At 39.9% G+C, this 27,651-nt stretch overlaps 1 protein-coding gene across 2 annotated transcripts; it reads right to left on the bottom strand.

The window, feature by feature from the left end:
- Positions 1–4,005: 4,005 nt before the first annotated feature.
- Positions 4,006–27,563, bottom strand: GRK7 (G protein-coupled receptor kinase 7). 2 transcript variants are annotated; one of them, XM_040074653.1, is made up of 4 exons: positions 24,844–27,563; positions 23,663–24,100; positions 9,296–9,567; positions 4,006–5,116 (listed from the first exon to the last, which is right to left on the bottom strand). In XM_040074653.1, the coding sequence occupies exons 1-4, from the start codon at positions 25,444–25,446 to the stop codon at positions 4,774–4,776; spliced, it is 1,656 nt and encodes a 551-aa protein (XP_039930587.1). In that variant the 5' UTR covers positions 25,447–27,563; the 3' UTR covers positions 4,006–4,773. The 2 variants fall into 2 exon arrangements, with proteins under 2 accessions (XP_039930587.1, XP_039930588.1); XM_040074654.2 differs by lacking the exon at positions 4,006–5,116 and adding an exon at positions 8,776–8,853.
- Between the last annotated feature and the right edge of the window lie 88 nt (positions 27,564–27,651).

Genomic DNA, 27,651 nt, shown 5'->3' with positions numbered 1-27,651 from the left:
TTGGGAGAAGGGTGCTACCTATAGACATCACCAGGCATGTTTTCCCATGGATAAAGGTACTTGCATTCCAAGAGACACACAGACACCCTCTGTGTTCTTACTCCTCCACTTTTCCCGGTAAGAGATGCCAAAAGGTTTCCACTCCGTAAGGAAGAGTGCAAACTGCTAAGAATTTTATACTCAGGTTCAGACAGTTATATAAATGAAACTCAAAAGAAATACCAAGCAATGATTTCCTAAGAAGCATTAATATTTGGTCTGTTTTTTAAAAGGAGTGTTCCTTGCTGTAATGAGGCAGTGCCGAATCATAAATGTCATGTGCTGAACTGAGCTGGTTTTCAGTTTCTGTCCATGCACTCCTCACTGTGGCCGTGCAGCTCCCCAAGGATGTTGTGACACAAAGTTCCAAATGCGCTCCCTGAGCTGCACTGACCACAGGGGACCTTTACCCAAACATTACACGTGTCAGGTCTCATACTGTAAACCACCAGTACCTTCTTCCACCTGCAGATTTCAAAATGGATGTGTTTGTCACTCAGGAAAAATGTACGCTTTGATTTTAGCAGAAGTCCCAGAACTGGCACGATTTTCAGTGCTCCTCTGATGCTATGAGCCACAGTTGCTAAGATCTTAATTAAAATCCTATTATGGAGAAAAAAATATCGTAAATATAAAAATACTTCTTTTACGATTCATTACAGCATAAAGAGATTATATGTTTTGGTATTAAAAATCTAATGATAAAAAGAAAAAATTATTGTCATAACATCAAATAAGCAAATTGTACTTTTTAAGGTAAATAACAAGAGCATACTTACTTATCCTTATCATAGTTGTGGATATTCAGATCAGAAATAGGTTACAGATCATTATAATTTGTAAAAGTGACAATATTTTAAATAGAGTATTATAAGCATTTTATTTCTAAAAAAATGCTTATGTAAAAATAGATATAAAATCATGCATGACTTTATAACTACAACTGTACAATTTCAGGCATCTGCTCTAAGCACAGATCTCATCTTCTGTATTGACATTTGTTTATGAAGAAATAACTGTCTCAAGTTTTATATTTGTCATGATGCTCTTAGCTTAATGTAAAGTTACCTTCCTTTATAAAAATGCCACTAACAGCCACAAATTTGCACACAGGTTTCTATTATTAAATCTATTTCATATTGGAATATAAAAGTGAACTACTTGCTGCAACACCAGGTATTTATTGACTAAATGAGCCTTTGCCATGAAACAACTGAAGGTACCCAGTACTGCTGAGAAATGGTCTCTGTGAACAATGATTTCAGGAGGTTAATATTAATACCAAACATCATCTTGTCTCTGTGCTCAGTGAAATGAGGGAGTAATGGTAAGGGGAACATAAGTAGTACCAAAGTAAATCTGGACTTGAGATACAAGGGAAAGGTCTTTCTATTACACCTTCTCAGAGCCAGCAGGAGTGATGTCAAATTTTAAATGATGTTCTTAAAAGAACACATCAAGCTGCTAAGACTCTCACATTTTAACCTGCTAGGGTTAGAATTACCAAACAGTTCCAACAGCTGGTCTGAGTAAAACAGGGCAGGAAAGACAGCACTGTTAGTACAATGCCTGCAGAGTGGCCAGGGCACCCTGTAACCTGTCACAGATCGCATTTAATGCGATAGAGTTCACTATTTAGTTTTTAAGATTATATTAGCACTGAAATGCATCTTTATCTGCTGGAAAACGAGGCAGCCCAGTGAGACACCACAACATTGGCAAAGCAGTAAAAAGGGAGACAGCTAGAAGAAAAAAATTGCAGTTTCAAATTACATAATTTCCTTTTGCCACAAGTCAAGTAATCCACAACCACATGGTTATTTTCCTCCCCCAAAGTCATCCCTCATTTTCTATCATAAACATCCAGTAACCTGGTCAATACTTTCGACTTGGGCGCTGCTCTTGCAACACTTGCATATACATTTAAGTTTACTCACATGAGAAGTATCTTTGGTTGCAGTTAAGACAGTTCATTGAACATTTAAATCTTTTGGGATTGCTGGCTTTTTGTTAAGGTGAAGCAGGTTGTTAAAATAACTTTGCTCCTGAAAGTTCAACGAGGAACTTCACAGTGGCAGGAAGAAGAAAAGAACCAAGTATTTCACAGATTCCTTTAAAAAATTGGAAAATAATTTTTAAAAGACTCACTGAAAGTGCTAATAGGAACACAGAAATAATCTTTGTCCTGCTTCCTCTCCATGGTGGAAATAGAAGTTGTCCATGTTGTGAAAAGAGACTTTTAGAAAATTAAAATGAATATTTCAAAATAACACATTCTTCTCTGTCATACACCGTGCCAAATTGTGCATTATCAGACTTTTGATGTGTTGCTCTGAATGATGCATGAAACACTTAACATTATGGATCTCACTGATGCACATCCTGCTGGGATTAGTGACACCACAACATTGCTAAAAACAAAATAACCCAATGTTATGCATACATGGTGTCCCAAATTCAGAGACCTCAGTATTTCAACTTATTTTGAAAAATGCAGCCTTGCAGTACTCAGTATCACAGGGGATATGTGATTCTAACAAGACACTAAATTCTGGTTCTGTCTGTACATAATCTCTTTCCAAATGGCAACTTAAAACTCAGTTATGCACTGGAAAACCTACAGCCACTTCAGAGTGCTGCTTTATGGTTCTGAAGGGTTTTTGAAACAGCATCTCCATGCACCTGAGCTATATCAATTCAGGACAGAAGTTTATGCCACTAGCACTACCAGGTCTCTCCTAGCTGTAATCAGGTGGTGGTCGTGGTTTTTGTGTCGCTTTTGTGGGTTTTCTAAAATGCATATAATAATAAAGTTTTCTGTCTTGGTTTCTGAAATATACTAGCCTAACGTATTTACTACCACTGTGAGGGCTTTGTGCGGGTGGGAGCAATGAGAAATAAAATCAATGGATGTCAATAGTGGAAGCACTCTTGAAAATCTATGCCAGGACGACATCACTCTTCTCCCCACTTCCTCTGCTTTTCACCATCTTTCAGGATCATCCTTCTCAATTAAAAGACCAAGTCAGAATTCAGCTTATATTGTTTTAAATTATTTGACAGAAAGTCTCCATTCAAAAGGCAGACAATTTTATGCTCATAATTCATGAACAGAATTACCCACTAATCCTAAGTAACACTGTTCTTGACTTTTCAGTTGAATAATGAGTATATAAAACACCAGAAAAGCAAATTTAAAAGGAAAAAAGAACAATTGCTTTTCTACTCAGAACAACACAAAGTATTACCAATGTATTACTTAGCTGTGACTAAAACACTTACAGTATTTAAAACTTACGAGTTCGGGATGTGCTATTAGGTTATAAATAAAAACCAATGCTCTGTGCTGCACATGATAGACCTGAGTACAGAAGACGTATCTACAGTTCTCCTCCTCTAAAACAGACGTGTGAGGTAATCCCAGTGTCTAGTTAAAAGAAGTCTTTGAGTTCAGTCAGAGGTCTGGTGTACGAAAAACAGAAAATGGGGCATTTGCAGCCTCCAGGACTCCAAGGAATGAAGTAGCTTCCACTTCCACTTTAGTCAATGGAAATTACAGCTGGATAGATGACAGTGACCAGCATGTGCAGGATCAGCTTTAAGAGCTGTGCAAAGAACAACTGCCTATTTTCTTACCACAGAAAATCAGCAGGAGGCATCTCACCAGTAACACTCTTCACCAGTAGCAAGTATTCATAGCAATATTCCCAAGTTATCCAATAAAGGTTGCCATAAAATTGAAAAATAAAATCACTTCAAAATTTGCATGAGAATCAATAAACATTTGAAAATTGTTTCGACTTGCATAGATAACATTTTCACCATTACATCACTTAATAGTATAATGTATTTTGCAACTTGAATTAAAATCTATAGTACACTGAAATAAATGTCTTGTAAGAAGTCAATTACAATTTGCTTTGGTCTATCTGTAGCTTAATTTATCACCAAAATACAGAAAAAATATCAGGAAATCTGATATAAGTTTAAAATTGCCAAAAAGAATGTGTATTTACTTATAAATAAATTTTCTTTGTATATAGTATTATCACTTATAAGATTACACTTAATGATAATAAATAAATGCTTTATTCCACTAAATTGGTGAAATCTTATCTTCAGTCCATTAAAGTCACTTTTGCAAAGGGTTTGATCCTGTTGGTTTTATTTCCAAATGATATGTAGCTTCCTTTATATCTTATGACAATTTGAACATATTACAATAAACCACCCAAAACCTAACAGAATTTTACAGACAGACTGGCTAATCAGTAAGATTCCAAGTTCGACAAGGTATATGAGCTCCACTGTCTGAGATTACTTGAAAATTAAAAAATCCTTCCCGAAAACTGTAGAACAAGAGGAAATGTTAGCAGAAATAACAAGAAAAAAGAAAGAAAACCAATGAATCATTGCATTCAAAACGGTAATCAGTCATTTTCAAAAGCTGTCGCCTCTTCACTCTGTCATTGCTCTTTGTATTTCAGAATTTCTATTCTAAGCTTCTTGGAGAAATATGGTTCTTCATTTGATACTTCTTCAGTAACACAAAAATATCTCCTTTCTTAGAGCCAAGGAAAACAATACAGTCTATGCAGCTGGTGGTCCTACCCAGCCTGTCAATGTCACATGACACTGGCTGGCTCTTCTCAAACAGGTGTACTAAGTTTCTGAAACAGAGTCAGAATATGGAAAGTTCTGAGGTGGTTTCTACTCTTTTTGGTAATGATATAATTACAATAACAAACAAACTCCTGACTTAGCTTCACCTCCGTTTGCATAACTTCCAGAAACCACTCTGTTAGGATCATTCAGTTCGTCAAACAGTCCCGTTTCAATGATTTCTTCCTGCCAGGGTATAGGGACGGCACCTGTCGCAAACTTTTTGAAGAACTTCTTGTCTTTGTCATCAAACTCAATTCCTCGTACTTCAGAGAAGTCAGCAATGTCTCCAACATCTTTGGCATAGACAACTGATGGATCTGGCACAAATGGAGGGTCAACAAGGTTTGCCTCTAACCGGTGGAAATTTATCGTTTTGAAGAAGCTGTGTTTTCTCGGGTCATCGTCTTCATTCCTGCAATAAAGCAAAAGTTTGTTCATCAGTGTGTTTTGCTCCCAGAGAGATACAGGGGTGTCTGTGTTTTGTACAGGACAGTTCTTATATATATATAATGCAACACAATTCCTTTTTTCCTAACCAAGGAACGCTGCATTGTACAACATAAGCCGAGAAGCTGAAAACATTCTGATCCCATTACTGGTTCCTGCACCTCTCAGGGTGGATCAGCCCAGGCAAGGGGCCACACAGGAGCTGCAGTGCTGCATCTGGGATACCCCACCCAAAGCTACACTTCCACCAGAACTGAACCTACAGCAGGCTGGGGAGGGGCAGTATTGGATTTACTGTCCCCCAAGGGAAGTTCAGTGATTGGCTCTGTATCTATAGAAGTATCTGTACTATAGGGTAAGAACATGTATTAAACTCTAGAATGGGGTATATTGGGTTAATACATCTATAGACTGATTCTGAGCAGCAGTAGTCTGAATAGGAAGCTGGTGACAAATGACAATTCTTGTTTTATCTTAATTCAAAGCATCTACACATATCCTAAAACTCAAATAAACAATTTGCCACTCAAATAAACAATCCCACTTACAGTGGCTGTTCATTCAAAGTAACTACTCTTATAAATTAAAAAAAAAATCTTTTTAGGCAAGAGATTCACAGATTATGACATTAACAAAAGTATGTGCGCCATTGTCACAAACATAATCCTTAACTATATAGTTACAACCCAATAATAGAAACCAGAAAGGACTAAATAATTTTAAATGCTTATGTTAAATGAATCTTACAAAAAATAACTGCAGACCTCAGTGAGAACTTCAGCTAGTTCTACTACTTTACTAGTTCAGTAGAAGAACTAGTGAATTGTTTCACTGTAGACTTAGAGAGAGACTTGTAGGATTATTTTCTGGTGATAAAAATCATCTGAGTTTCAAATGTGCGCTTGTTGAAGCATGACCAAAGACCACAGCTTTTGAACCGTGCCTCTAGTGACAAGGCAAGCAAAGTCTGAACTAGGAATTCCAGAGAAAGGAGGAGCAGACGAGCACTGTCTTTTGCACACCTATGCATTCTTTGTTTAACATATTTATGCATGCACTGCTCTTGAAACGGTAATATAGGAAAACCAAATTTGTCTCTGTTTTGGCCTCAGAAAATGGTAGTTCCTAACACATTGCTTTTTTCTTTTCCAACCTCCTGACAAAATCAAACTTAGCAAAGTGTAAGCCCTCATGTATTTCTAGACAATGATCTATGAATAAAATGTAATGCAAACCTTAGGCACGTCTTTTTATCTTTGCAACTGTGCAGAAGCACCATACAGAAGCAGTAGATTTGTGTGATTATGGAAAAATCTTTATTTTTTTAAATCTTAATTTCCATGCATGCATAACAGCTCATCCAGCTCGGCACTACTGCCTGTTCCTCATGCTGCCCTGCTGTACCTCTGGCCAGCCTTGGTGCTCCCTGGGCACAGCGGAGATGAAACCACCAGCTGCTCTTTTCAGCCCCTTGCTAGAAGATTGTCACTTTGCACCTCTGCTGCCCAGTTCTTCTGAGCAAGCCACCACCAGCCACTACCCATGAATGGCCAGGATGCCACAACCTGAAGAATGATGGATGCTGCCATCCAGGCATGCTGGGCACCAAAAAATATTCCATTTTCAACCCCAAAGTACCATATGAACAAAATTATGAATGTACGATTAAGGATCTTGACTTCTGCAAATCCATAGGCTAGCAAAATCATCTCCTATCTTAGCTAGCCAGTTATAACCAAGTACTTGAGCAGCCTGACATGACTTATTCACTTTAACTGTTAGCCTGAAAACCATTTCAGCCGCTGTTCAAATTAACCGGTGTCCTGGGATACTGGTGAGCCACTAGTGCTGACTGGGGAGATGCACTAGCAAAAATCTCCCTTTATTTTGCTTTTCCTTTCTGTAACATAAACCAAAAAACACTAGAAGCTGGTGGAGGCTTCAAAATGGATTGCTGCAGTGTTCCTCCTCTTGAAACCATAAAAAGTTAAAAAATGTAAAGCTACATGAATGCCATCTGCTGGAACTGAGACATCTTCCAACTAGCTGGAGACGAACTTGAGCTCAGACTCTGTGAACTGCATTTTTATGTAACTTAAATAGGAAGAGCAAATTAACTCACATGAAGTTGGTCAATTTTGTATTCTTCACCAGAAGATTAAAAAAAATTAAAAATCACTTTGCAGGTTCAGGATTTGAGATATCAATCTCAAAAAGCTTGAGTGGAGAAAAGGGACTACATCTTTCCTGAGTTAGCTAGTGAAATCACATCTTCAATAGAAGAGTGGGGTGTTTTAAAAGGTCAGGTGTACAAAATAAAGCTGTCTTTGAGCAGCTTTAACTTATGCAACAGGCACTGCTGTGGATAACCCAAGCTCTTGTTGTCCTTAGGAGAATTACAGTGCTAATCTTTACATAACACACCGCTGTCCTGAATAGTATCACCCTGTTTAAGAGGTACGTGCAAGCTTTTATTCTGTATCATGCTCAGAATATACATCCTATTGTTTGCCTTCTCTAAGTAGGACACATCAGAGGAAGGCTAACCCAAACAGCAAAAAATTAAAAATACTATATGTAATAACCTTTCTGTGTGTATTTCTCTTTTTGCTGAGAATTTACGGAACAATAAGCAGACAGAAAGATTGTAAATTATTCCCCTGGAAAAAGTGATGTGGTTACAGTAAGTGAATCGTCTGTAGCTGGTTTTGTTTCAGACTTGCTGAATGAACTCAATCAAGTCACTGACAATTTCTAAATTTCATTTTCCCCTATTTTGATATTTGTTTACTTCACAGAGTGCTGTAAGCCCAAATATCTGCAAAGTATGCTGACTTTAAGTTAGAGTGCTCTGAATGTTCTTGTGTTAATTTACTTTTAAAGTAGGCTTTTAAAACATAGTAAAATAATATAGATTTTGTATGAAACATACTCCCATATGCTGCTGAAAATAACTTTTTTCTGTTGCCTGGCACAGTTGCTGGGAAAATTCATCAGGCACAAGAGTAGCTATTTTCATTTAGCAACAGAATATTGAGAATATGTGTATTAATGATCTATTATCTTTCATCAGAGTTCATTCTTTCAGACAAATGTTTGCCTAACATTTTGGAAAACTGTTCCATACCGTTAAGAAATATAAATTTAGAAGACTACGCATTTTCAATGAGATCCTTTGTCTATTCCATCTTTAGACTGGAAAAGCACCTGATATGTATATTTGTATTCACAGGTGATTCAAATCACAGTGTATTCTAAAGACAGGTATTACTGGTTTCCTATTATTTTTTTACATTTTTATTATATTTCTTTAATTTGTCTATATTGCAAATGTAGATCTGCAGTCTGTCTAATTAGAAATGCACTAAATTATTTATACACACACACACACATTAGAGGGATCAGATCTATTACAAGTTAAACATTACAAGGTTTAGCTTTGCAATTCTCTTCTTACTGAACAGTTCCTTGAAACTGCTAAGTCACAGACCCATCTACCAGTCTTCATCAACCCAAAGCCACCTCTGAAGTGCCCAGAAATGTTTTGCTTTATAGGAATTTGTGCCAAATATTCTTTTTCTCGCTGGGATGAGTCAGGATGACCAGAACTTCTACAGCATTTTTTTAAAGCACTTGAGCAAAGCAGAGGGGTTAAGGTCTCTTCAGTAAGAAGCCAATGACGCAGCCTTGCAAATTAGATATCTGCAGAAAAAAGAATCCACATTGCAGATTTGGATTTGTGCCCACATCGTTCCAGTAAGCGATACAGCCTCATGTTCTGCATTCAGTCTGCACTAGCAGGGATGCAGGTATCCACTTGAATATCCTTTATCTTTAGGAAAGAATGTGTAAGAAAAACCCCTTTGAGCCTTTCTCCCAAAACTATATAGAGTCTAATACAGAAAGTAACAAGAAGGGAACTCCTATGAGTTGTCTGGAGTGAGGATAGATGATCACACTACTGCAACAACATTCTTTATTTCCATATTTACTTCAAAACTTTACACCTCTTTCTTCCTAGAAGTGAAAGGGAAAATGCATTACTCCGTAGAAAGTGAAGATGTAACCCATTTTGTGCAATAAGCAAAACAACTATATTGTCTGGAGCTTTAATCTCTATTGTACTGAGATTGAGAAGGCATACCTGCTTCCTAAACGGTCCTCTTTTTTCTTAGCCAAAAACAGTCTGCAAATATCTTTTGCTTCCTCTGTAAAGCTGGCATGTTCAAATTTCACCTCATCTTCCAGAGTTCTTCTTCTAACCTCATCCTTATTGACTTTTTCTTTGAAATCCTTGAATGGTGTTCGCCCAGCAACCATCTCATAAATAGAACACCCCATAGCAAACCAGTCCACGGGATAGCTGTAGTCCTCTTCCTTCAGGATTTCAGGAGCCATGTAACCATTTGTCCCAGCCTATTGCAAACACACAGACACATTTACTATGCAATGTCAGTAGTGAAATGCATACAATTAAACAGACTAGTCTATAATTCTTCCAAAATATTAGTAATTCTTCCAAAATATTAGCAATTCTACTGATATATAGTGTATCTAGAAACTCTCACCTTTTTTTTTAATCTAGAAACTGTGAGGTATAACTTTTTTAGCATATGGACCATATCTCTCTTTAAACATCTTGGCACATAGGAAAACTGTCCTAAATATGCTTTTCAAAGGTGAAATGTCAGTGCAATTTCTACCTAGAAGTGGTTTATTTTAAAATTCATGGCTAGCTTGCTTCCTTCCTCCATTTTATTCTTTTTTATTCATTGCAGATATTCTTAGTTTTGTTGTGTAAACACAAATAGCAATCAATGTGAAAAGCTTTTAAAAAATACAAAAATCAGGCAAAACCATCACTGTGCAATGGTTATAACTGGTCTAACACAGGGCTCTGCTGCCAGTGACAAAATTCTCATCAAGCCAGTAGCTGAGCTGCAATGAGGAAGTTCTCAGCCACCTCCCTCTTGGATTCTGGATAAATCTTCTACCACCAAGGACCAAGAAAAACTCTTAAAAACCACTGTAAGAAAGTAAACCTATGAAAATTATAATTCATAAATTCCACACATTTGGGTAAAGGAACAAATTCATACTTCCCAACTAAAAAAAAAAAAGATGCCAGAATAAAGACTATTTACAGAACTAATGGCCCCCTCTCTGAGAGAAGAACTGGCCACTCTTGGAGAAGGGCATGTGCCTGCTTTCTTCCCAGCCCAGGCCTGCCCCTTTCCCTTGGGGGACAGGCTGCAATGTCTGAAATAGCCCTGCTGCCTCTGTCCCCAGGGAGTTGATTCACCTACGCGGGAAGTGAAGGGATCAGCTCTCTACTGCACTGTTACATCACTGAGGATGTGGGATTTCAATTGCAACAGCATTTCCCCAGCTGAACTCACATCTACTACTGTCTCATGTATTTACCAGATGCAGCCAACAGTGATAACTACGTCAAAAGCGGCTTGAACCTCTCACATCTTTTTTACACACTGGGACTGATGTATTACCAGTATAACAATTTAAAATAAAAAAACTGTCTGTACAAAAGCCCACTAAAACTGACTGAAGATGATCATTTTTACTGCTATCAGAATATATCAGTGATAGAGATTCACTCCAAAGCAAAACAGTTAGAAAAAGGTAAAGCTAAGCTCATTTGGACAAATTGTATTTATAAAAACCACAGCTCAACAGATGAATTTTATTTTATGGGGTTGGATAATCCTCTGATTTTTGCAAATTTAGGCACAGTACTTCCAAGTTAGAACTCCCCATCAACTTCAGCTTGTGTCACTACACATTCTGTCATTTAATGTCTCTACTGTAAAGAATGTGTGCAAGAGTGAACATTTTAGCATTGATTAAAACATAAGCCCAACAGACAGAAAATTAAATCCACTTTATTTTCTCTCTTTGTAATTTTTTTTTACTTTTAAGGATATAGAGCAAAATCCTCCATATGGTTGAAAAACAGAAATGAGATGAGAAGAACAAAAGTATCAGTCAGGTTGAAAGCAAAAGTAAAGGTTAAAAGTGAACAGCTGTGTCTCTCACTAAAGCCACAGAAGTACAGAGGAGCAGCACGGGCACTGCAGCTGCTGACAGCATCCCACAGGCAATTTGTACTGCTTACACTGGGTTTCTCTAACTAAAAATATTGAGAGATACCCTGACAGTATTACATTTTTAGGTATGATCACTACTGTGTTCAGGGAAGGGGACAAATGCTCAAACACAGACCACAGACCCCAGATCCATCTGGCCTCAGAAAAACCTGGAAGGGAGAGGAGAGGTTGAAAGCAGTAGAGAAATTTTGATACAAAAGTTTGCACACAGAGCTCACTTTGGATTAGTAAACACAGCTCTAAATAGGTTTCTGGAAATTATTTCTGCCCCCCCCCCCCCCCCCCTTCTGGGAAGCAATGAACATTCTTATTCTTAGTGAGATGAAGCTGGGGCACTAATGCCTTGAAGAGCTATTGAGTCACATTATCATCCAAATATGCCCTGAGAGCACAATATGGTCTTTCTGATAAGAGATTACTTTGCTGCAACTTAGCATCATCATCCAGAACCTGGATACATCTGACATGGAAAAGTCAGAAATCTACTCTCACAGATGTGTCTCAAGGCAGCTCCTTTCAGACTGCCTCTTTCCTTTAGCTTGCCTTTTTTCTTCCACGGTTGTTTTTTCAAGAGAAGTTGCCAAGTAACTTCAGTCTCCTCCATGGGCACGTTGCACATCCTCCAGCAGGACACACCAGCTGGAAGAACACCATGCTTTGACATGCTGCTTGTGTTTCTCGAGAACAGAGAAAGCAAGGCCATCACCACAGACCAAAAAGACAGCATGACCACAACTTCACAGGAAACTGAATGGACCAACAACAGCCTCCCTTCAGACTAAAGTGACAGGCTGTGGATGAGCTTAAATATAAACAAGAACTAAACTTCAACATTCTAAATTAGCTGTTACTAAGTTGATCCAACTCCATCTGAGGAAGACTAGAAACATATCATTCCTCTCATATGCCAAACCATTTCCATTCAAAATTTCATGAGAGCTGGTTTTCTCATAGAATTGCATCCAAACTTGAATCTAAAAACAAATCTCTCCCAACCCTGAAGCTTTCCTTCTATTTGCAATGAACTCCTAAGATCTGAGACTTAAAACCCATGAAAACATGAAAATTTTACAGCAGAAGCAAACACATTTCACAAGCAGGAACAGGGATTTTTAAGGGGGAAGAAAAACAGTAAGGAGGGAGAAATACATAAATGTCTATTTTTATCAAAACAGGAATTTGAAGAAAGGAAGAAAAGAACTTAAATTTTAGTTTTTTCCACCTACTTCTCTATTTGTGTCATCTTGGCAAAATCATTTGGGAAGAAAAGATACTAAAGCCTGTATTAGAGAATACAAGAAAGGAATTACTGAGCACCTGGAAGAACTTAGATCCTTCAAATGAAGACTTAATTCTATCTTTGGAGAGTAGGCAGCATTAGAGGTAAGGTAATACCTGACATCCCTACACTAATCATTCTGGAGAACAAGACGTAAAAATCAGATCATCTTTCCAGGAAAAGAGATCCTACGGCAACAGGAAAGGTAGCCTCAATAACCTCAGGAGAGGTTTATCTAAGGAGGTAAAACAGAAGTTGTTGTGAAAGGAGTTTTTAAACTGTACAACTCTCACTAGCAGTGAAATCTGAGCAGCAAAAAATAATGTTTTAGGTGGAAAACATATCCACTGATTCCCAAAGCAAAAGTGAATTAAAGTAAATTACTCTTGGCAGGCAGTAAATAAGTATACTGTAAACTATATTCTAGTGCAAAAATGAGAGGGAAAAAAGGACAGAAAGCAAAGAAATTAAAAGCTACCACAAAAGATAAATGCATCATTTTTTGAAGGCATCTATTTCCCATGGGCTGGTATTGAATTTTTAATTCAGTTAGAATTATCTGACCATGCCTCAGAACGGGTATCTCCAAGTATGGGATACTCATATGTCCATCATACAAAAAATCACCAGGTTTGGATGATTTTGCAGATGTTTTCATTCAGTACAATTCATAAGTAAATTCAGAAGCCGCATATTAACTGAAACCCATTTTTTCTTACTAGATCTTACTTTACATGGATAAATTCCACTCTTTTAATAGAAACAGAGAAAATAAAAACCGCATACTCAAAGTTAATTCCTTTGTTGTCAACTCTAAACTACTAGGATGTTCACTGGATTTTGACTGAGACCAAGCACATTATTCTCTTCTTTCCTGTATAATTCCTGGTAACACAAGGAACCATTTGAACATATGTGTTAACTAATCAAGTGATCTCACAGAGGCACAAACACATGATATTGCACCTTCACTGACCTGAAAACAATGACAGGACACAATAAATAAAAGTATCACAAAGAAGACAAAGAATGTTCTATTATCCCAGATTTTTACTAGAGACAGAAATCTTATGCCATTGTAGAGGCACAGAACTTTCTGAAGTGTAGTCAGTACAACACTAGCTATTTTCTGCTTGCTCTCCATCTAATATTGTCTTTTGTGATAAGCAAGATGCCTTACTTGCATGTGCTGCTTGAATTATAAAAATAGTCATTAAATTTCAGTCAATTAACTTTTAATTGATCTGCTTTTAAAAAAGGTTCACAGATATACTTTCCCTTTATTTCACTATCTTGAGAACAACCCAAAAGACAAATTTTCAGTAATTCTCTAAAATGTAATGACCAAATGCTGCCCGTAGCTACATTAGCAAAGAAGTTCTGTTGAGTGGAATTATTGCTTTGAGTGTGATTTGACAGGGCTCAGTAGAAATGACTCATCTGAAAGTATACAAATGTTTCTTTTGTGAAATGCGATCCTGCATAAATTTTTCAAAGGTCACGTAATTATAATCTTTTAGTAATTCAAGATGTGATCCTGAGAAGCACTAAGTGCACTCAGATCCCAGCAGTCAAAGGACACTTGGCACAGCAGAGTCGGAGCAGAAGCGGGCCCGCAGTGCTGCAGCTCACACGTCCCTCGGAGTGTCACCTGTCGGGACAGCCCCTCCGACACCGGCCCTGTGCCGGGCTCCGGGACAGCCCCTCCGACACCGACACCGGCCCTGTGCCGGGCTCCGGGACAGCCCCTCCAACACCGACACCAGCCCTGTGCCAGGCTCCGGGACAGCCCCTCCGACACCGGCCCTGTGCCAGGCTCCGGGACAGCCCCTCCGACACCGGCCCTGTGCCAGGCTCCGGGACAGCCCCTCCCGACACCGACACCGGCCCTGTGCCAGGCTCCGGGACAGCCCCTCCGACACCGACACCGGCCCTGTGCCAGGCTCCGGGACAGCCCCTCCGACACCGGCCCTGTGCCAGGCTCCGGGACAGCCCCTCCGACACCGGCCCTGTGCCGGGCTCCGGGACAGCCCCTCCGACACCGACACCGACACCGGCCCTGTGCCAGGCTCCGGGACAGCCCCTCCGACACCGACACCGACACCGGCCCTGTGCCAGGCTCCGGGACAGCCCCTCCGACACCGGCCCTGTGCCGGGCTCCGGGACAGCCCCTCCGACACCGACACCGGCCCTGTGCCAGGCTCCGGGGCAGCCCCTCCGACACCGGCCCTGTGCCAGGCTCCGGGGCAGCCCCTCCGACACCGGCCGCTCCGGCAGGTGCAGGCGAGGAGCAGGGAGAACTCTGGAGCTTTCAGCAGCACCGAAACAGGCAAACGGGGAGAAACGGGATTTAGATCTTGCTACCTTTTCCCACAGATCTCCGCAAAACAAACTCAATTGATATAACAAACCAAACAGTAAAGCAAATCAGAATGTCTATCTTTTGTTTGCCATGGCACAAGAACTGTTGAACAGAGGAAAAAAAACAAGCTGAGTTTAGCTCTATCAGCTGTTTCCTGGGGCTCGGTCCTTCCTTCCTCCAAGGGGTGCCACTGCCTGCTTTGTTCTCTCGTCCAGCTGTTCCTCCGCTCCTTCAGCAATGGCCTTAATAGACCCTGCAGGAATGCAGGAACAGACCGCAGAAACCTCTTCCCTGCACACAAGCTAACAGGCCCTCGATGTGGAAAGCAACACGGATCTGCCTCTGTCACTCACTTCACCATCTCAATTCTTCTCCCAAGAGGCGCTGTGAGCAGGAACAGAGAGTAATTTAAATGAGTTACACAGAATTGCAGTTCCTCCACAGTTTCTCACCACATGCTCATACAGTAACAAGAAACCAGCTGAGCCAATTAATAGGCAACTTTTTTTTTTTTTTTTTTTTTTTTTTTTTTTTTTTTTTTTTTTTTTTTTTTAAGATGACAAAATTTAATCTAAATAGGGCAAAAGGCACTCTGGTAAGTCAAACAGAATAAAGATTCTGGCATATTGTTAATGCTTAGCAGAGGGGAGGGACCTTCCAGTGGGATGGCCCATCATGGATTGTTGGGCTACGGATTCAGAACACAAGGAGGACTCTTCAGAGTAGCGGGAGAAGATCATGAGAAAGACAATAATGGAGCTTAGGAGCTACTGAATCCTACATGCTTATCTCAAATTCAAGACCCAACTTTTTGATTTTCACATAAGAAGATAATTTTCATAGGGAAAGTTGTGTGCTTTAAAAAAAGCCCACACAGGCAAAAGCATAAAAGGGACAAAACAGATTTTTGCTGTATTGGAAAAAAAGAAAAAAATGGCCCTGGGTTCAAAGTCACTAACTGGAATAGTAAAAAAATCCAGCATTGGTTTTTACTCTTTCAAGCTTGGCCATGAGTAATCACTGAAATGAAGGAAGTTGCACAACAGAAGAGAAAGCCACTCTGTGCAGTAGGGATTGCTGCCTGTGTGCTCCTCCTTGGGAAGAGAAATAGACAGTTACAACATGGTTTCAGCTTAAATTCATGCTCTATGGAAGTCAAAGGGATAAAGGGCTTGAGAAAGGACAATCCAGTAACTGGGCACCAATTTTAACTTTGGATTCTGGAGCAGCTCCCTGCTTTCTTCCTGCATGATCACATGTAAGCCTTTGTCTCAGATCCCAACTGAAGAGAGAAGGTGCTAACACGCCCACCTCAGTGAAGTGTCGTCAGAAGACATCAGAAGGCCTTCACAGACAGGGAAGCAATCAGACATTATAGGATGGAGCATTTAGGACAAACAGAACACTTGGTAGAGAGTCATAAGCACACAATTAGAATTCAAGAATTACAAGGGTTCTCTAGTCTTCCTGTAACATGGTTTTCCCTTTAATTTCTTTTTAAATTTCTGATCATTTCCCATCTATAATGTAGAAATTTCAGAGATATTTGTGGTTTCATTATTTAATGACCACAGAAAATTCCATAAACAGTGTTAATAAGGGAGAAAGCTCTCCATCTACTTAACTCTGTCAGTATTTTCTGAAGCTCCTCATAATGAATGCAAATACTGTCTCATGGCACCATGGATAGATTGCTTCCTCACAAAGAGGATGTCAAAGAGAAATCTGTGTTCTGTGACACTGTGACTGAGGGGAAAGGACCGCAGGCTGCCCTGGGAAGAGCTGGGGCCCTCCAGTGTAGGTACAGCCACTGTAGTTTGAGCAGTGCAAATGTCAATGAGGCCTGGAGAGTTACTGCTGATCACTGAAATCCATGGGATTTCATCCACCTTATCCTTCAGGATTATGACTAACATTGGAGGTACCATTCTTTAAAATGTAAATCCAAGGAAATGGGTAGATGCATCAGACCAATGGCCCATAGGGCCAGTTTACTGTCTGTGAATTAAATTCAAACAGATGAATATATAGGGAAGTCTGTAAGAGCCTGGTGTGTGCATTGAGACTTCTCTATTCCTAGACTGCAACTATTTGCAGTTCAAGGGCTTCCAGAGACTGAAATAGCTTCTCTCAACCAAACTTTTTTCCATCAATTGTCCACTCTCCCCCTGGACCTACAAGACCTTTTCCACGAGTGTTCTGCAAGCTTAACTACACTCTGGTTTAATACCTGTTTTAGGAACCATCCACCTGCTACTTTTCACTAGCAGATTTTAAACTTGAATAATGGGCAAAACCAAGCCCCCAGTTTTCACTTGCATGTGTCTGCAATTTCAGGATTTTACTCTGTCTTCCTAAAAAAACTAATTGCCTGTCTGTTATCTGCAACTACTCATGACAGCAAGTGGAACATCACAGGTGGTCCAGTAAGAACAGAAGTATTACATTCCTCACCATCTCACAGCTTACTGTTTCTGCAATACTGCTTCTGGTCAAAGCTGTCAAATCAAAAGTTCAAAGAATTACAGTGTCAGCCAAATGTTGCATTTATTACCCAATGAAATAAAAACATCTTTGACTACGATGAGTCAATGTGTGGCCCACTAGATGCTTTACCCAAGGGATCATTCCAGCATGTATACTTTTTATAGAAAATGCTACAGCATTTATTAACTATCAGATTAAGCTGAATGAGGAACAATGGTAAAAGTCATGCTGAGACCTTGTGCTACATCATAAAGTGCTCCAATGTCATTCTCTGACAGAAAATATGGATGGCACACTGTGTGTAGGGTAAGTATTTCATGGGACATACTTCATTCTCTTAATTTGAGATGACTACAGTATCCTTTCTACCATATCCAAAACTGCCGGAGGCAGAATGGTCCCACAAAATCATTTTTGCTCCTTCACTCTCATGATCATGGCATTAATATAATTAGTTTGGAAAAGATTCTAAGATCATTGAGCCCAACCATTAATCCAGCACTGCCAAGTCCACCACTAAACCACATCCTTAAGCCCCACATGTACACAGCTTTTAAGTACCTCCAGGGATGGTGACTATACCACTTCCCTGGGCAGCCTCTTCCAGTGCTTGACAACCCTTCTGGGGAAGAAACTTTCCCTAATATTCAATCTAAACATCCCCTAGCACAACTTGCTGCCATTTCCTCTTGTCCTACCACTTGTTACCTGGGAGGAGAGTGCAACCCCCACTTTGCTACAACCTCCTGTCAGACAGTTGCAAAAAACGGTGAGGTTCCCCTGAGCCTCCTTTCTCCAGCTCCCTCAGCTGTCCCTCACCAGACTTGTGCTCCAGGACCCTTCCCAGCTCCATTGCCTCTCTCTGGACACACTCCAGCACCTCAATGTCTTTCTGGTAGTGAGAAACCCAATTCTGAATACAGGATTCAAGTTGCAGCCTCACCAGTGCTGAGCACAGGGGATCTGTCACTGCCCGTGTCTTGCTGGCCACAAGCCAGGATGCCATTGGCCTTCTTGCCCACCTGGGCACACACTGGCTCATGTTCAGCCAGCTGTTGACAAACAACCCCCTTTTCCCACTGGGCAGCTTTCCAGGCACTCTTCCCCAAGCCCGTAGTCTGCAGGGGGTTGTTGTGACCCAAGTGCAGGACCTGCTCCTTTGCCTTACAGAACCTCGTAGAGCTGCCATCAGCCCATCAGCCCAGCCTGTCCAGATCCCCCTGCAGAGCCTCCCTGCCCTCCAGCACATCCACATTCCCACCCAAATTGGTGCTGCCTGTGAACTCGCCGAGAGCGCGCTTGATCCCCTTGTCCAGATCACCAATGGAGCCATAAAACAGGGCTGGCCCCAGCACTGAGCTCTGGGGAGCCCCCCCAGTGACCAGGTGCCAGCTGGAGGCGATTCCATCCCCCACCACTCCCTGGGCCCGCCATCCAGCCCGTTTTTACCCAGCAAAGGGAGAACCTGTGCAAGCCACGAGCAGCCGGGTTCTCCAGGAGATGCTGTGGGAAACAGTGACACAGGCTTTGCTACAGTGCAGACAGACACAGCCACAGACACCTCCTCGCCCACAAAGCACGTCACCCTGTCATGGAAGGAGATGAAGCTGGTCAAGGAGGACCTGCCTTTCCTAAACCCACACTGGCTGGGCTGCATGACCACACTCAGGATGATCTACTCTACAGCCTTCTCTGGTACCAAGGTCAGGCTGACAGGGTGTAGTTTCCTGGATCCTCCTTCCAGCCCTTCTTATGGATGAGCATCACATTTGCTAACATCCAGCCAACTGGGACCTCCATGGTTTTCCAGGACTGCTGGGAAAGTCACGATGGGAAGTGCCTCGGTGAGCACTTCTGCCTGCTCCCTCAGTACCCTTGCATTGATCCCGGAGTTTTGTGAGTAAGGCTGCATTCTGTAAAGTACATTTCAGAGATTAAAAAAATCTGAAACACCTGGCATGACGACGCACCTTGTAACAACTGTGATTATCAACATTTTTAAGAACAAAGTTCTGCTAGTAAAAGCATCATCAATTTTACATGTCATGCTTCAAAATGTTTAAGCAGAACAGCAGCAAGTTCCTGTAATTCTGACCAAGTGAAGAGCTGTCACTTTTCAAAGTGCAAAGGAAGATGAAATTTTTACAGAATCTTATCCAATAAGAATGCCATGTAATAATGAACAAAGGTCAGCTGTAGAATAGCTCGCTGAGTTATTTTTTTATTTCAAAAGTCTAAACCCTCCTCCTGCTTTTCAGCTGCCTTAAAACTAAACTGCAAGTTTCAGGAACATCTAAATAGATTTTCTTGTGTTTTCCTAAGAAATAGAATCTTATAATAAACAAACATACAGGAGGGCAAAAGGACATTTTGAGTAAGATTTTAACCAAAACATGTTTTTCCTATAAAAATATTATGATGTCCTTCAAATATATAAAACATAGCACAGGAAAACTGTGAAGAAGCTTGAAACCTCTGAAGATATGAATGCACTTTTATAAATACTACAAAAATATGTTTATGTTATTTTTTCACAGTTATTATGTCAATATTTAAGCTCTCTGGCTCACACGCATCTGCTCAAAAGTCCTTCTTCACAATTTACATGCAACAGTTGCTTTTCACAAAAGCCATACCCAGTAAGGGCAGAAAATTCTTCCCTAAATAAACGGCAAATACACACTAACTTCTGGAAAAATGGAATTAACTTGGGATAGAAGCTCCTCATTTTTGTCATATACGAAAAACCCCTAGCACTAGAATCCATCTAGTGTGTGCACAGACAAAACACTTTGCCTGTGTAAAAGCCATCTTTACAGGCTCTCAGTCTCTCCTTGTTGTCTATTTCAATTATGTGAGACAGAGAAAATAACAACATTTAAAAAGCCATAATTTTAAGATACAAACCAGTTCCTGCAGAGTCTGATCAACACATCAGATCAGATGCAACAGACACATTTACAGGAAGTCATAATGACATTTAAAGTCCTGAACAGTTTTATTACCGCTGTGTAAGAGTTTGTTTCTGTTTCCAGCTATGTCAGTGTGAGGTCTGCCTGAGTAAATGTGCATAGACATAGCTCTTGGCAGATTGCACAGGTGCATGTAGCTATCATGAGAAGATCCCGTATAATCCATGTATGTTTAAGGAAGGAAAATGGCATTGTAAGTAGCTTTCAACTGTTTTCTACTTTTATTTTCAAGACTTTTACTATTCAAACTTGTGTATTTTAATTTTTTTGTGATTTCTCCGTTCTAGGGCCAGCTGGAACTTCACGAAGGCAAATTAGCACACTTAATGAAATTAAAGAAATTTTGTGATTATTATTGTATAGATTACTGACAACTACAGTGTAAGTTTAAAGTATATTCACACAGACAACTGGATGTTCCTCCTTGCTGCTTTAGCAATTGAAAACAGAGGGAGAAAACCAAGGCTGGCTATCCAACTCTTTCAAGATCTTTGTAAGGAGCACTGTTTCTGAAAGCAAGGTATTTTCATTTTTAATAGTTATGAGCAATTGGTTTGGAGCACACAAGTGCTTTCAAAAGGAGTGTATGTAATGGCGGTACTTAAAGGAGACCAAGGCTACATCTTCAATTACATAAGCGTTGAATCATCAGTTGCACAATGCTTTTTCTGAAGCATAAACACACTTTATTTTTTATCAAGACCACTTTGAAGTCATTCATCCATCCAAATTCAAAAAGCTTTCTACCCACAAAGAACATTTCTTTGGCTGATGAACAGTACATAGACATTATGATTTTGTAGAAACCCGCAATGAAAACCTGGAAAATGTCTAAAACAGGAACTCATTAACAAGCTTATTACTTGTGCCATGTGATAACCTAATCGCCTAATAAGATTTACAAAAGGGATTAATGGATCCTCCAGCTGATGTATGGGTGATGTGCATTTATTCATACATGAGAGGACAGGATTTTTTTTCTGGTTTGAAAACAGAACGAATTTAATCTTTAATGGCCTGTACAGCTGTGAGAGGGCCAAAACTTTCAGAATTCATCAAAATAGTGTATTTTTTGCAAACTTTAATGAAATTAATACACAGATAAATCCCTATATTATATACTATAGATCAGTAGCAATATACCTTAATTAGTGACTGAAAATTGTAAGCCTTGAATTGCCAGTTCAAACCATCATCCAAAATCTAGAAACAGCTTTATCATATTAGGATTTAGAGATCAGTACAATGTAGATTTGGCCTGGAAGGAATATATATTCTGCTTTAGATTATAAAAATGTCCTTATAAAACTGTGTCTGCAAAATGTTGCAATTGATTAAATTTCATTTGATAAACTTGAAATTTGGAGCCATACATTCCTATGGGTGAAAAAAATTACATGTATAGGTTTGGTTAAGTGATAACAATTTGGCATTCATACTCAAAACACATGTTATGATGTAAATTTTCAGATAATTTTAAGTCAGAATGTAACTGTGATTAGTAGGCAATAATTAATTTAATTTATTATAAATAAAATTTAACAGCACCATTTTTCTTTTATTGCAGGAGTACAGGGTGAAGATTAATGTAAGTTTTGTAAATCTATTTTTTGGTCTTCCTGTGTACGACATGAGTATAAATAATAATGTTTTTTAGAAGCTTTCAAATATGACTATTTTATGGAAATGCAAAAAAAAAAAAAAAAGGAATTAATAATTTAACTCATTTATAGCTACAATACACAAAAATGAAAAAAAAAAAAAATCTTTTTCTTCCATCTCCCATTTCAATATATGAATAAAACTGCCTTTAATTCCTTACAGCACATTACAATAATGTAGTACAGTATTCACTGCAGTTTTTGCTCTAATAAAAGCACCCATATAATGGTGAATAAGGCTTCCAGAAAAACCCAAAAGAAAAGGCACTAACAATTTGATGGCTTGTCATAGAAGGTGAGGAGGAACAACCACCTTGTCCAACATTGGTTTGAGATTCTATCCTAATACTAAAAGAAGTGGTTATCTATTGCTAAATACATTCTTTGTTTTTGAAGTTTTTTTTCCTTCTGCCAAACCCCACATATTTACAAGTAAGAAAATCTGCCCTTTGACAAAACTATTTGTTCTGATCATAGTAACTACACGCCTAACTTGCCAAGCACTGTAAGGTTTATACCTTTAGGTTCACTGAGGAAAATGCCATCTTTACAAACAAGACAACATTCTCATTTCACATAAGCTCTACTGAAAAGCCTGTCTTAGCTTCCACAGAAACTGTATTTTTTTTATCCAAAACACCATGTGGTTTAATTTTAAAATTATTTACTATCTATACATACAGGAATTTCCACATTTTCTTTCAGCGAAAATGAAAACCACTCATAGTACAAACTTCTTAAATTGCCAGGAAAAGAAAAGATCTTTCAAAATTTAACAGCATCAAAAGATGTGCACTCGAACATGATGTAGAAGGCCATTAGTGGGTCCTCTCTTCCAATGAATTTCAGTGTATTTCAGACACATTCTCTCATTATACGCATCTCTAAGCTCCAGATACCTTGAGAGAAATACGTCTTTTTCACAGGTAAGCTTCATGAATATCTGTATCTTGTGTAAATCTCGTGACATTATTACAAACCCAGGTTAGTTTGGGATGACCACAGGATGAACATCTATGAACAGGATGAACAATCTAAGTCACACAAAATCCAACTGGTCATTCATCTTTTTCTTCCTACACATGTAGACAGGCAGGGACATTTACTAACTGTCAAGTCTGCTAATTTTTTCAGGAATTAATTTGTGAGGGGAAGGAAGGTTGGAAATCAGTTATTATGCAGCACCACGCACACATGCAATACAATCAGTAGCATCACTGAAGAGTAATGTGTAAGAAATTGTATTCTCCTAGGAGCAAAAGTGGAATACAGAGGAGTCATATCTTTGCTGCTCATTAAACAACTGGTTAAATCCCTGACTATGCAGTATTCCATAAGGCACAAAGCATCTGCCTCTGTAGAGTCATGGGTTCGAGAGCTTATCGTAAGAGAAGAAGGTCAAGTAGATTCTACTGTTTCTATGCAAAAGAAGTTAATTTTACCACATACAGCAGCTAAAGAGTTAATATACCAAATCTTCTTACGACCTGTCTCCCAGAATGAAATAACTACATTTGGTCTTAAGCAAAGAATCAGTTCTGGGGAATTAAGTCTTGGACTCATAAAGCAATAGAAATAGAATGGCTTCACTTCCCACTGTCCACATTTAAAGAATTTGTACTCACCCTCTGGGTGATGCTTTTTCCTTCTTTGACTTGCACTGCCAATCCAAGATCAGACAGTCTGCAATTCCCATGGTCATCCAGGAGGACATTCTCTGGTTTCATATCCCGGTACAAAATTTTGATGGAATGGAGATGCAGAATCCCACAGGTGATCTGAGCTGAGTAGAAGATGATCCTTTTCATTTCCAAACCCCTTTCTCCCACATTGTAGATGTGATACTTCAGATCCCCTCCATTCATGAGGCTCATAACAAGACACAGATGGGATTTGGTCTCATAGGCGTAAGCTAGTGTGACTATGAAAGGGCTGTTGACCTTCTCCAGGATCTCTTTCTCCAGCAGTGCCATCTTCTCTCCACTTTTCTTTTTCAACCTTTTCTTATCCAGTTTCTTGCAGGCATACATTTTGCCAGTATTTTTGACCTGGATGGCACAAACCTAGGGAAGAGGCACATGGAAAGGTAACAAAGGAATTTTACAGAGACTGGAACATCAAGGGTAGTAACAGGCAGGAAGTGGGGAATCACTGATGTCTGTTAGTAACTGCTCATGCTAACTTCTATGAAGATTATATTAGCACAGGAAACAAGAAAAAACAAGCACACAATCAGTTCTGTTCTGGACCAGTAATATCTGGTGGCCCTGATGCAAAGTTCTTGAGGATGCCACTAGAAGACATGTATTAGCAAATAAAAGAACAAGGACAAGAACAAAAATCTGTAATCATGAGAATAAGCAGCATATGCAGATTGCATCTGTACAGTTAAACTCTCTTGACTCTCAAAAAACCTCCATACTTTAGTTTGGGAACACCTGATGTGTGCTTTTCCCTCAACCGCAGCTAGGAATTAGCTGGGAGTGTGTGAGATAGCACAGGCTAAGATGATGTCAAGGAGCAAACTAATAGTTAACGACATGAACATTCATGCAAGTTTTTGTAATGAAGCCTGCTTTTTTACTGGCATAGATACAGATTATAATAACGTTAAAGTAGCTTTTTACTCACAAGAGACTCTACCACAGTATAAATAAACCAGCCTGATTTCTGGAAAATGGGCAATGTGAAAGGGCACATTTTACATATCTTCATACAATGGCTTAATCCACTGCTCTTTGCAAACCCACCTGCTAGCCTTGAAAGGGGAGAGATGACTCACATCCTTAAAAGTACAAGCTCTTACCTCTCCAAAGCCACCTTTGCCCAGCACTCGGAACTCAGAGAAGTATTTTTCAGTAACTGGTTGCTTCTCAAACACTTTCCACTGGATGAATTTGTCATAGAAGGGGCTGTTCTGGAAGTCCTGGAAGGGCTTGTCTTTAAAGAAGACTTTGATTTCCTCCTTGGCCAGCTGCATGATGTTCTCATAGTCTTTTGCAGTAGCTGCTTTGCATTTGCTGACCAAGTCAGAGCTCATGAAAGACAGATAGTTTTTGGCGCCTTCCTTAAGAAAATTGTTGACAATATTCTCCATGGTACTGCTCTTGATATTGTCCTCTCCCAGCTCCCAGTTTGACATCTCATCCAGGAAGTCCCTAGCTACCAAATATTCTGGCACTGTTTCTAAGAAGTCTCTGAAGAATTTCTTGCCAATGGGCTGCTGTTCACAGATGCTGTCATAATCACCAGCAACGGACTCTCTATGCTCTTTGCATTCCTCGATCTTGGGCAGTGAGAGGCTCCTACGCCTCTTCTGCATTTCCTTGGTATCTCCTTCTCCACTCTTCCTTGCCTGGAGGTAGGCAGTGTTGGCAATCAGGTTGTCGAGCCCCCCCATGTCACACATCTTGGCAAGCCCTTGGGGTGGCAGAGCCTGGTTCAGACAAAATGAGTAACTGGCCCAGGAGCTGTGCTATGTAGCTGCACTGCACTTCTCCCTGCTAGTGGTATGTGAGGGCTTCTGGAAAACACCAGAGAGACTAACTGCTTTTGCATTAAATACCTCTCAAGGATTTTCACTAAGTACCTTTAGATATAGGCACCATTTGTGGAAAGTGACTGGTAAGAGGTTTCTCTGTAAGAAGCTTTGTGTTTGCTATGTATAGCTGGGGGGGGGTGACATCCTAGGGATGGCAAACCTTCCCACTGGCAGTACCAAATGCACGTGGTTCAGCTGGTGTTTTTCAGAATGGGCCCTGATAACCTTTAAAAGTACCAAGATTCCCTCTACATGCACTGTCACTGGCTGCTGGGAACATGCAGAGGTTCATGCACTCTCCAACTCAGGGGCACTTCGGCCACAGTCAGCAGGAACAGGTCTGGATCTCCCCCAGTCGACATCGAACACCAGCAGACTAACAACTGGTTTTATGAAAAGCTTTTATGAGAAATCTGCCATGCCTAAGAGACCTTGACATAGATGAACATGAGATGTTGAGCTTTCAATTACCACACAATTCAGTGCTTTGAGCATTCACACCTCCAAAACTCAAGTTATACTCAACACCAGTGACGGAGCCCCAGACAGTTCATGCAAACCCTGCTGCCTTCGCATGGCTCTGTCTGAGCAGATTACGTGCAGAGGCTAAGAACTACCACTGGTCTAAAAATAATGGCTCTTATATATGAAACAACACAGCTCTGACTTCTCCTACCCACAGAAAAAAGAGAAACACTTCAAGTGCACAGCCAAATCTTGCCAAGACACTTCCAATATGTTGTTTTGGCCTCAGTTTATTTTTCCTGCTGAGCTTTATAACAGAAAGTGGTCGGATGAGAAGGTGGCAACAGCATATAGCTGAGGTGATACCAACAAAGGGACAAAGCTGATTATAATGAAGTGAAGGCAAATTCCATCTGACTTCACTTGCTGGCTGCCTACCAGGAGGCATTTTTTTCCCTTCAAAAGAATAAAAATTATATGTGGCACTCACTAGGCTAAGCCCCGTTCTGCTGTGGGGTCAGGTGATTTGGCTGTTAAAACTTTCCTTAAATATAAGGAAGGTATTATGAGAACAAGAAAAGAAGTAACACTGAGGTCAAGCTGTACTCTTGAGGTCAAGGTCAAGTTTCTTTTTTCATCATCTTAGAGTGAGCTGAATCAGAAGAATTAAACACCAAGAGTAATAACAGACACCTTTCCGACTCCCTATAGCGTTAAGCCCTTGGCTGCTTTTTGCCACTCTACAACCATGCAGTATTTTGTTTTTACATGCCTAACCTTGTCCACATTGAATCCATTTGACATAAAACTCCTGCTTGTACTCTACAAAATTCCCTTGGAGATGTGTTTTTCTAGGGGTGATGGAGAGGGCCATCCGTTGCAAACTGCTGTGTGTGCACGAGAACTGGGGGAATTGTAAGGCAGAGACTTGAACACCTGGCCAGTTCTGCCAGGTGAGAGCAAGCACAGGGCGGGAGCAGGTTACATAAAGGGCTCAGCAGAGCAGCCAACAGCGCGGGCAACACTGCACAGAGCCAGCAGGAGAAACGGGGAATTCTGCTGGTGGCTGTCCTGAAAACAGGGCCTACAGCAACACACTCCTAAAATACCCTGGGTAGAGAAAGGGATGAAAGGAGGTAATAAAGCTTTAATTCCAGTTTGGGGTGGTTTTTTTTTTTTAAATAAAGCTTCTAATTTCCTAAATTCAGTATGGTCTTTTTTATGTTTGGCCAGAATATCCACTACAGCTCAAAGAGCAGAAGGTCAAAGGGCTGGTAGCTGGGGCCCTAAGGCTGAACTCAAGCTTATACCAAGCTATTGGTACATCCATGCCTAAACAAATCAAGAAAATACCTAATACTTATGCACCTGCATAAGATAGACACATTTACAGCTCCAAAGACCATTTTACTCAATTAATTAGAATCTCTCCCAGCTTATATGGAACATAAATTTTCTCTAAAATAATGTAACTAAATGAAAACCAAAATCAAATATGATAATTCAACATATACCCAGTCACTTTTGAGATTTGCTTGCTGACTTATCCAAATCTGCTCAGTGTTTATTAAACACTGGAGAAAAGTAGATCAGCATTAATCTTTTAGT

Source organism: Hirundo rustica, chromosome 10 (genome assembly GCF_015227805.2).
Source record: "Hirundo rustica isolate bHirRus1 chromosome 10, bHirRus1.pri.v3, whole genome shotgun sequence".
NCBI lineage: Eukaryota > Metazoa > Chordata > Aves > Passeriformes > Hirundinidae > Hirundo > Hirundo rustica.
The sequence above is the reverse complement of the archived record's forward strand: the minus strand, read 5'-3'. Positions and strand labels throughout refer to the sequence as shown.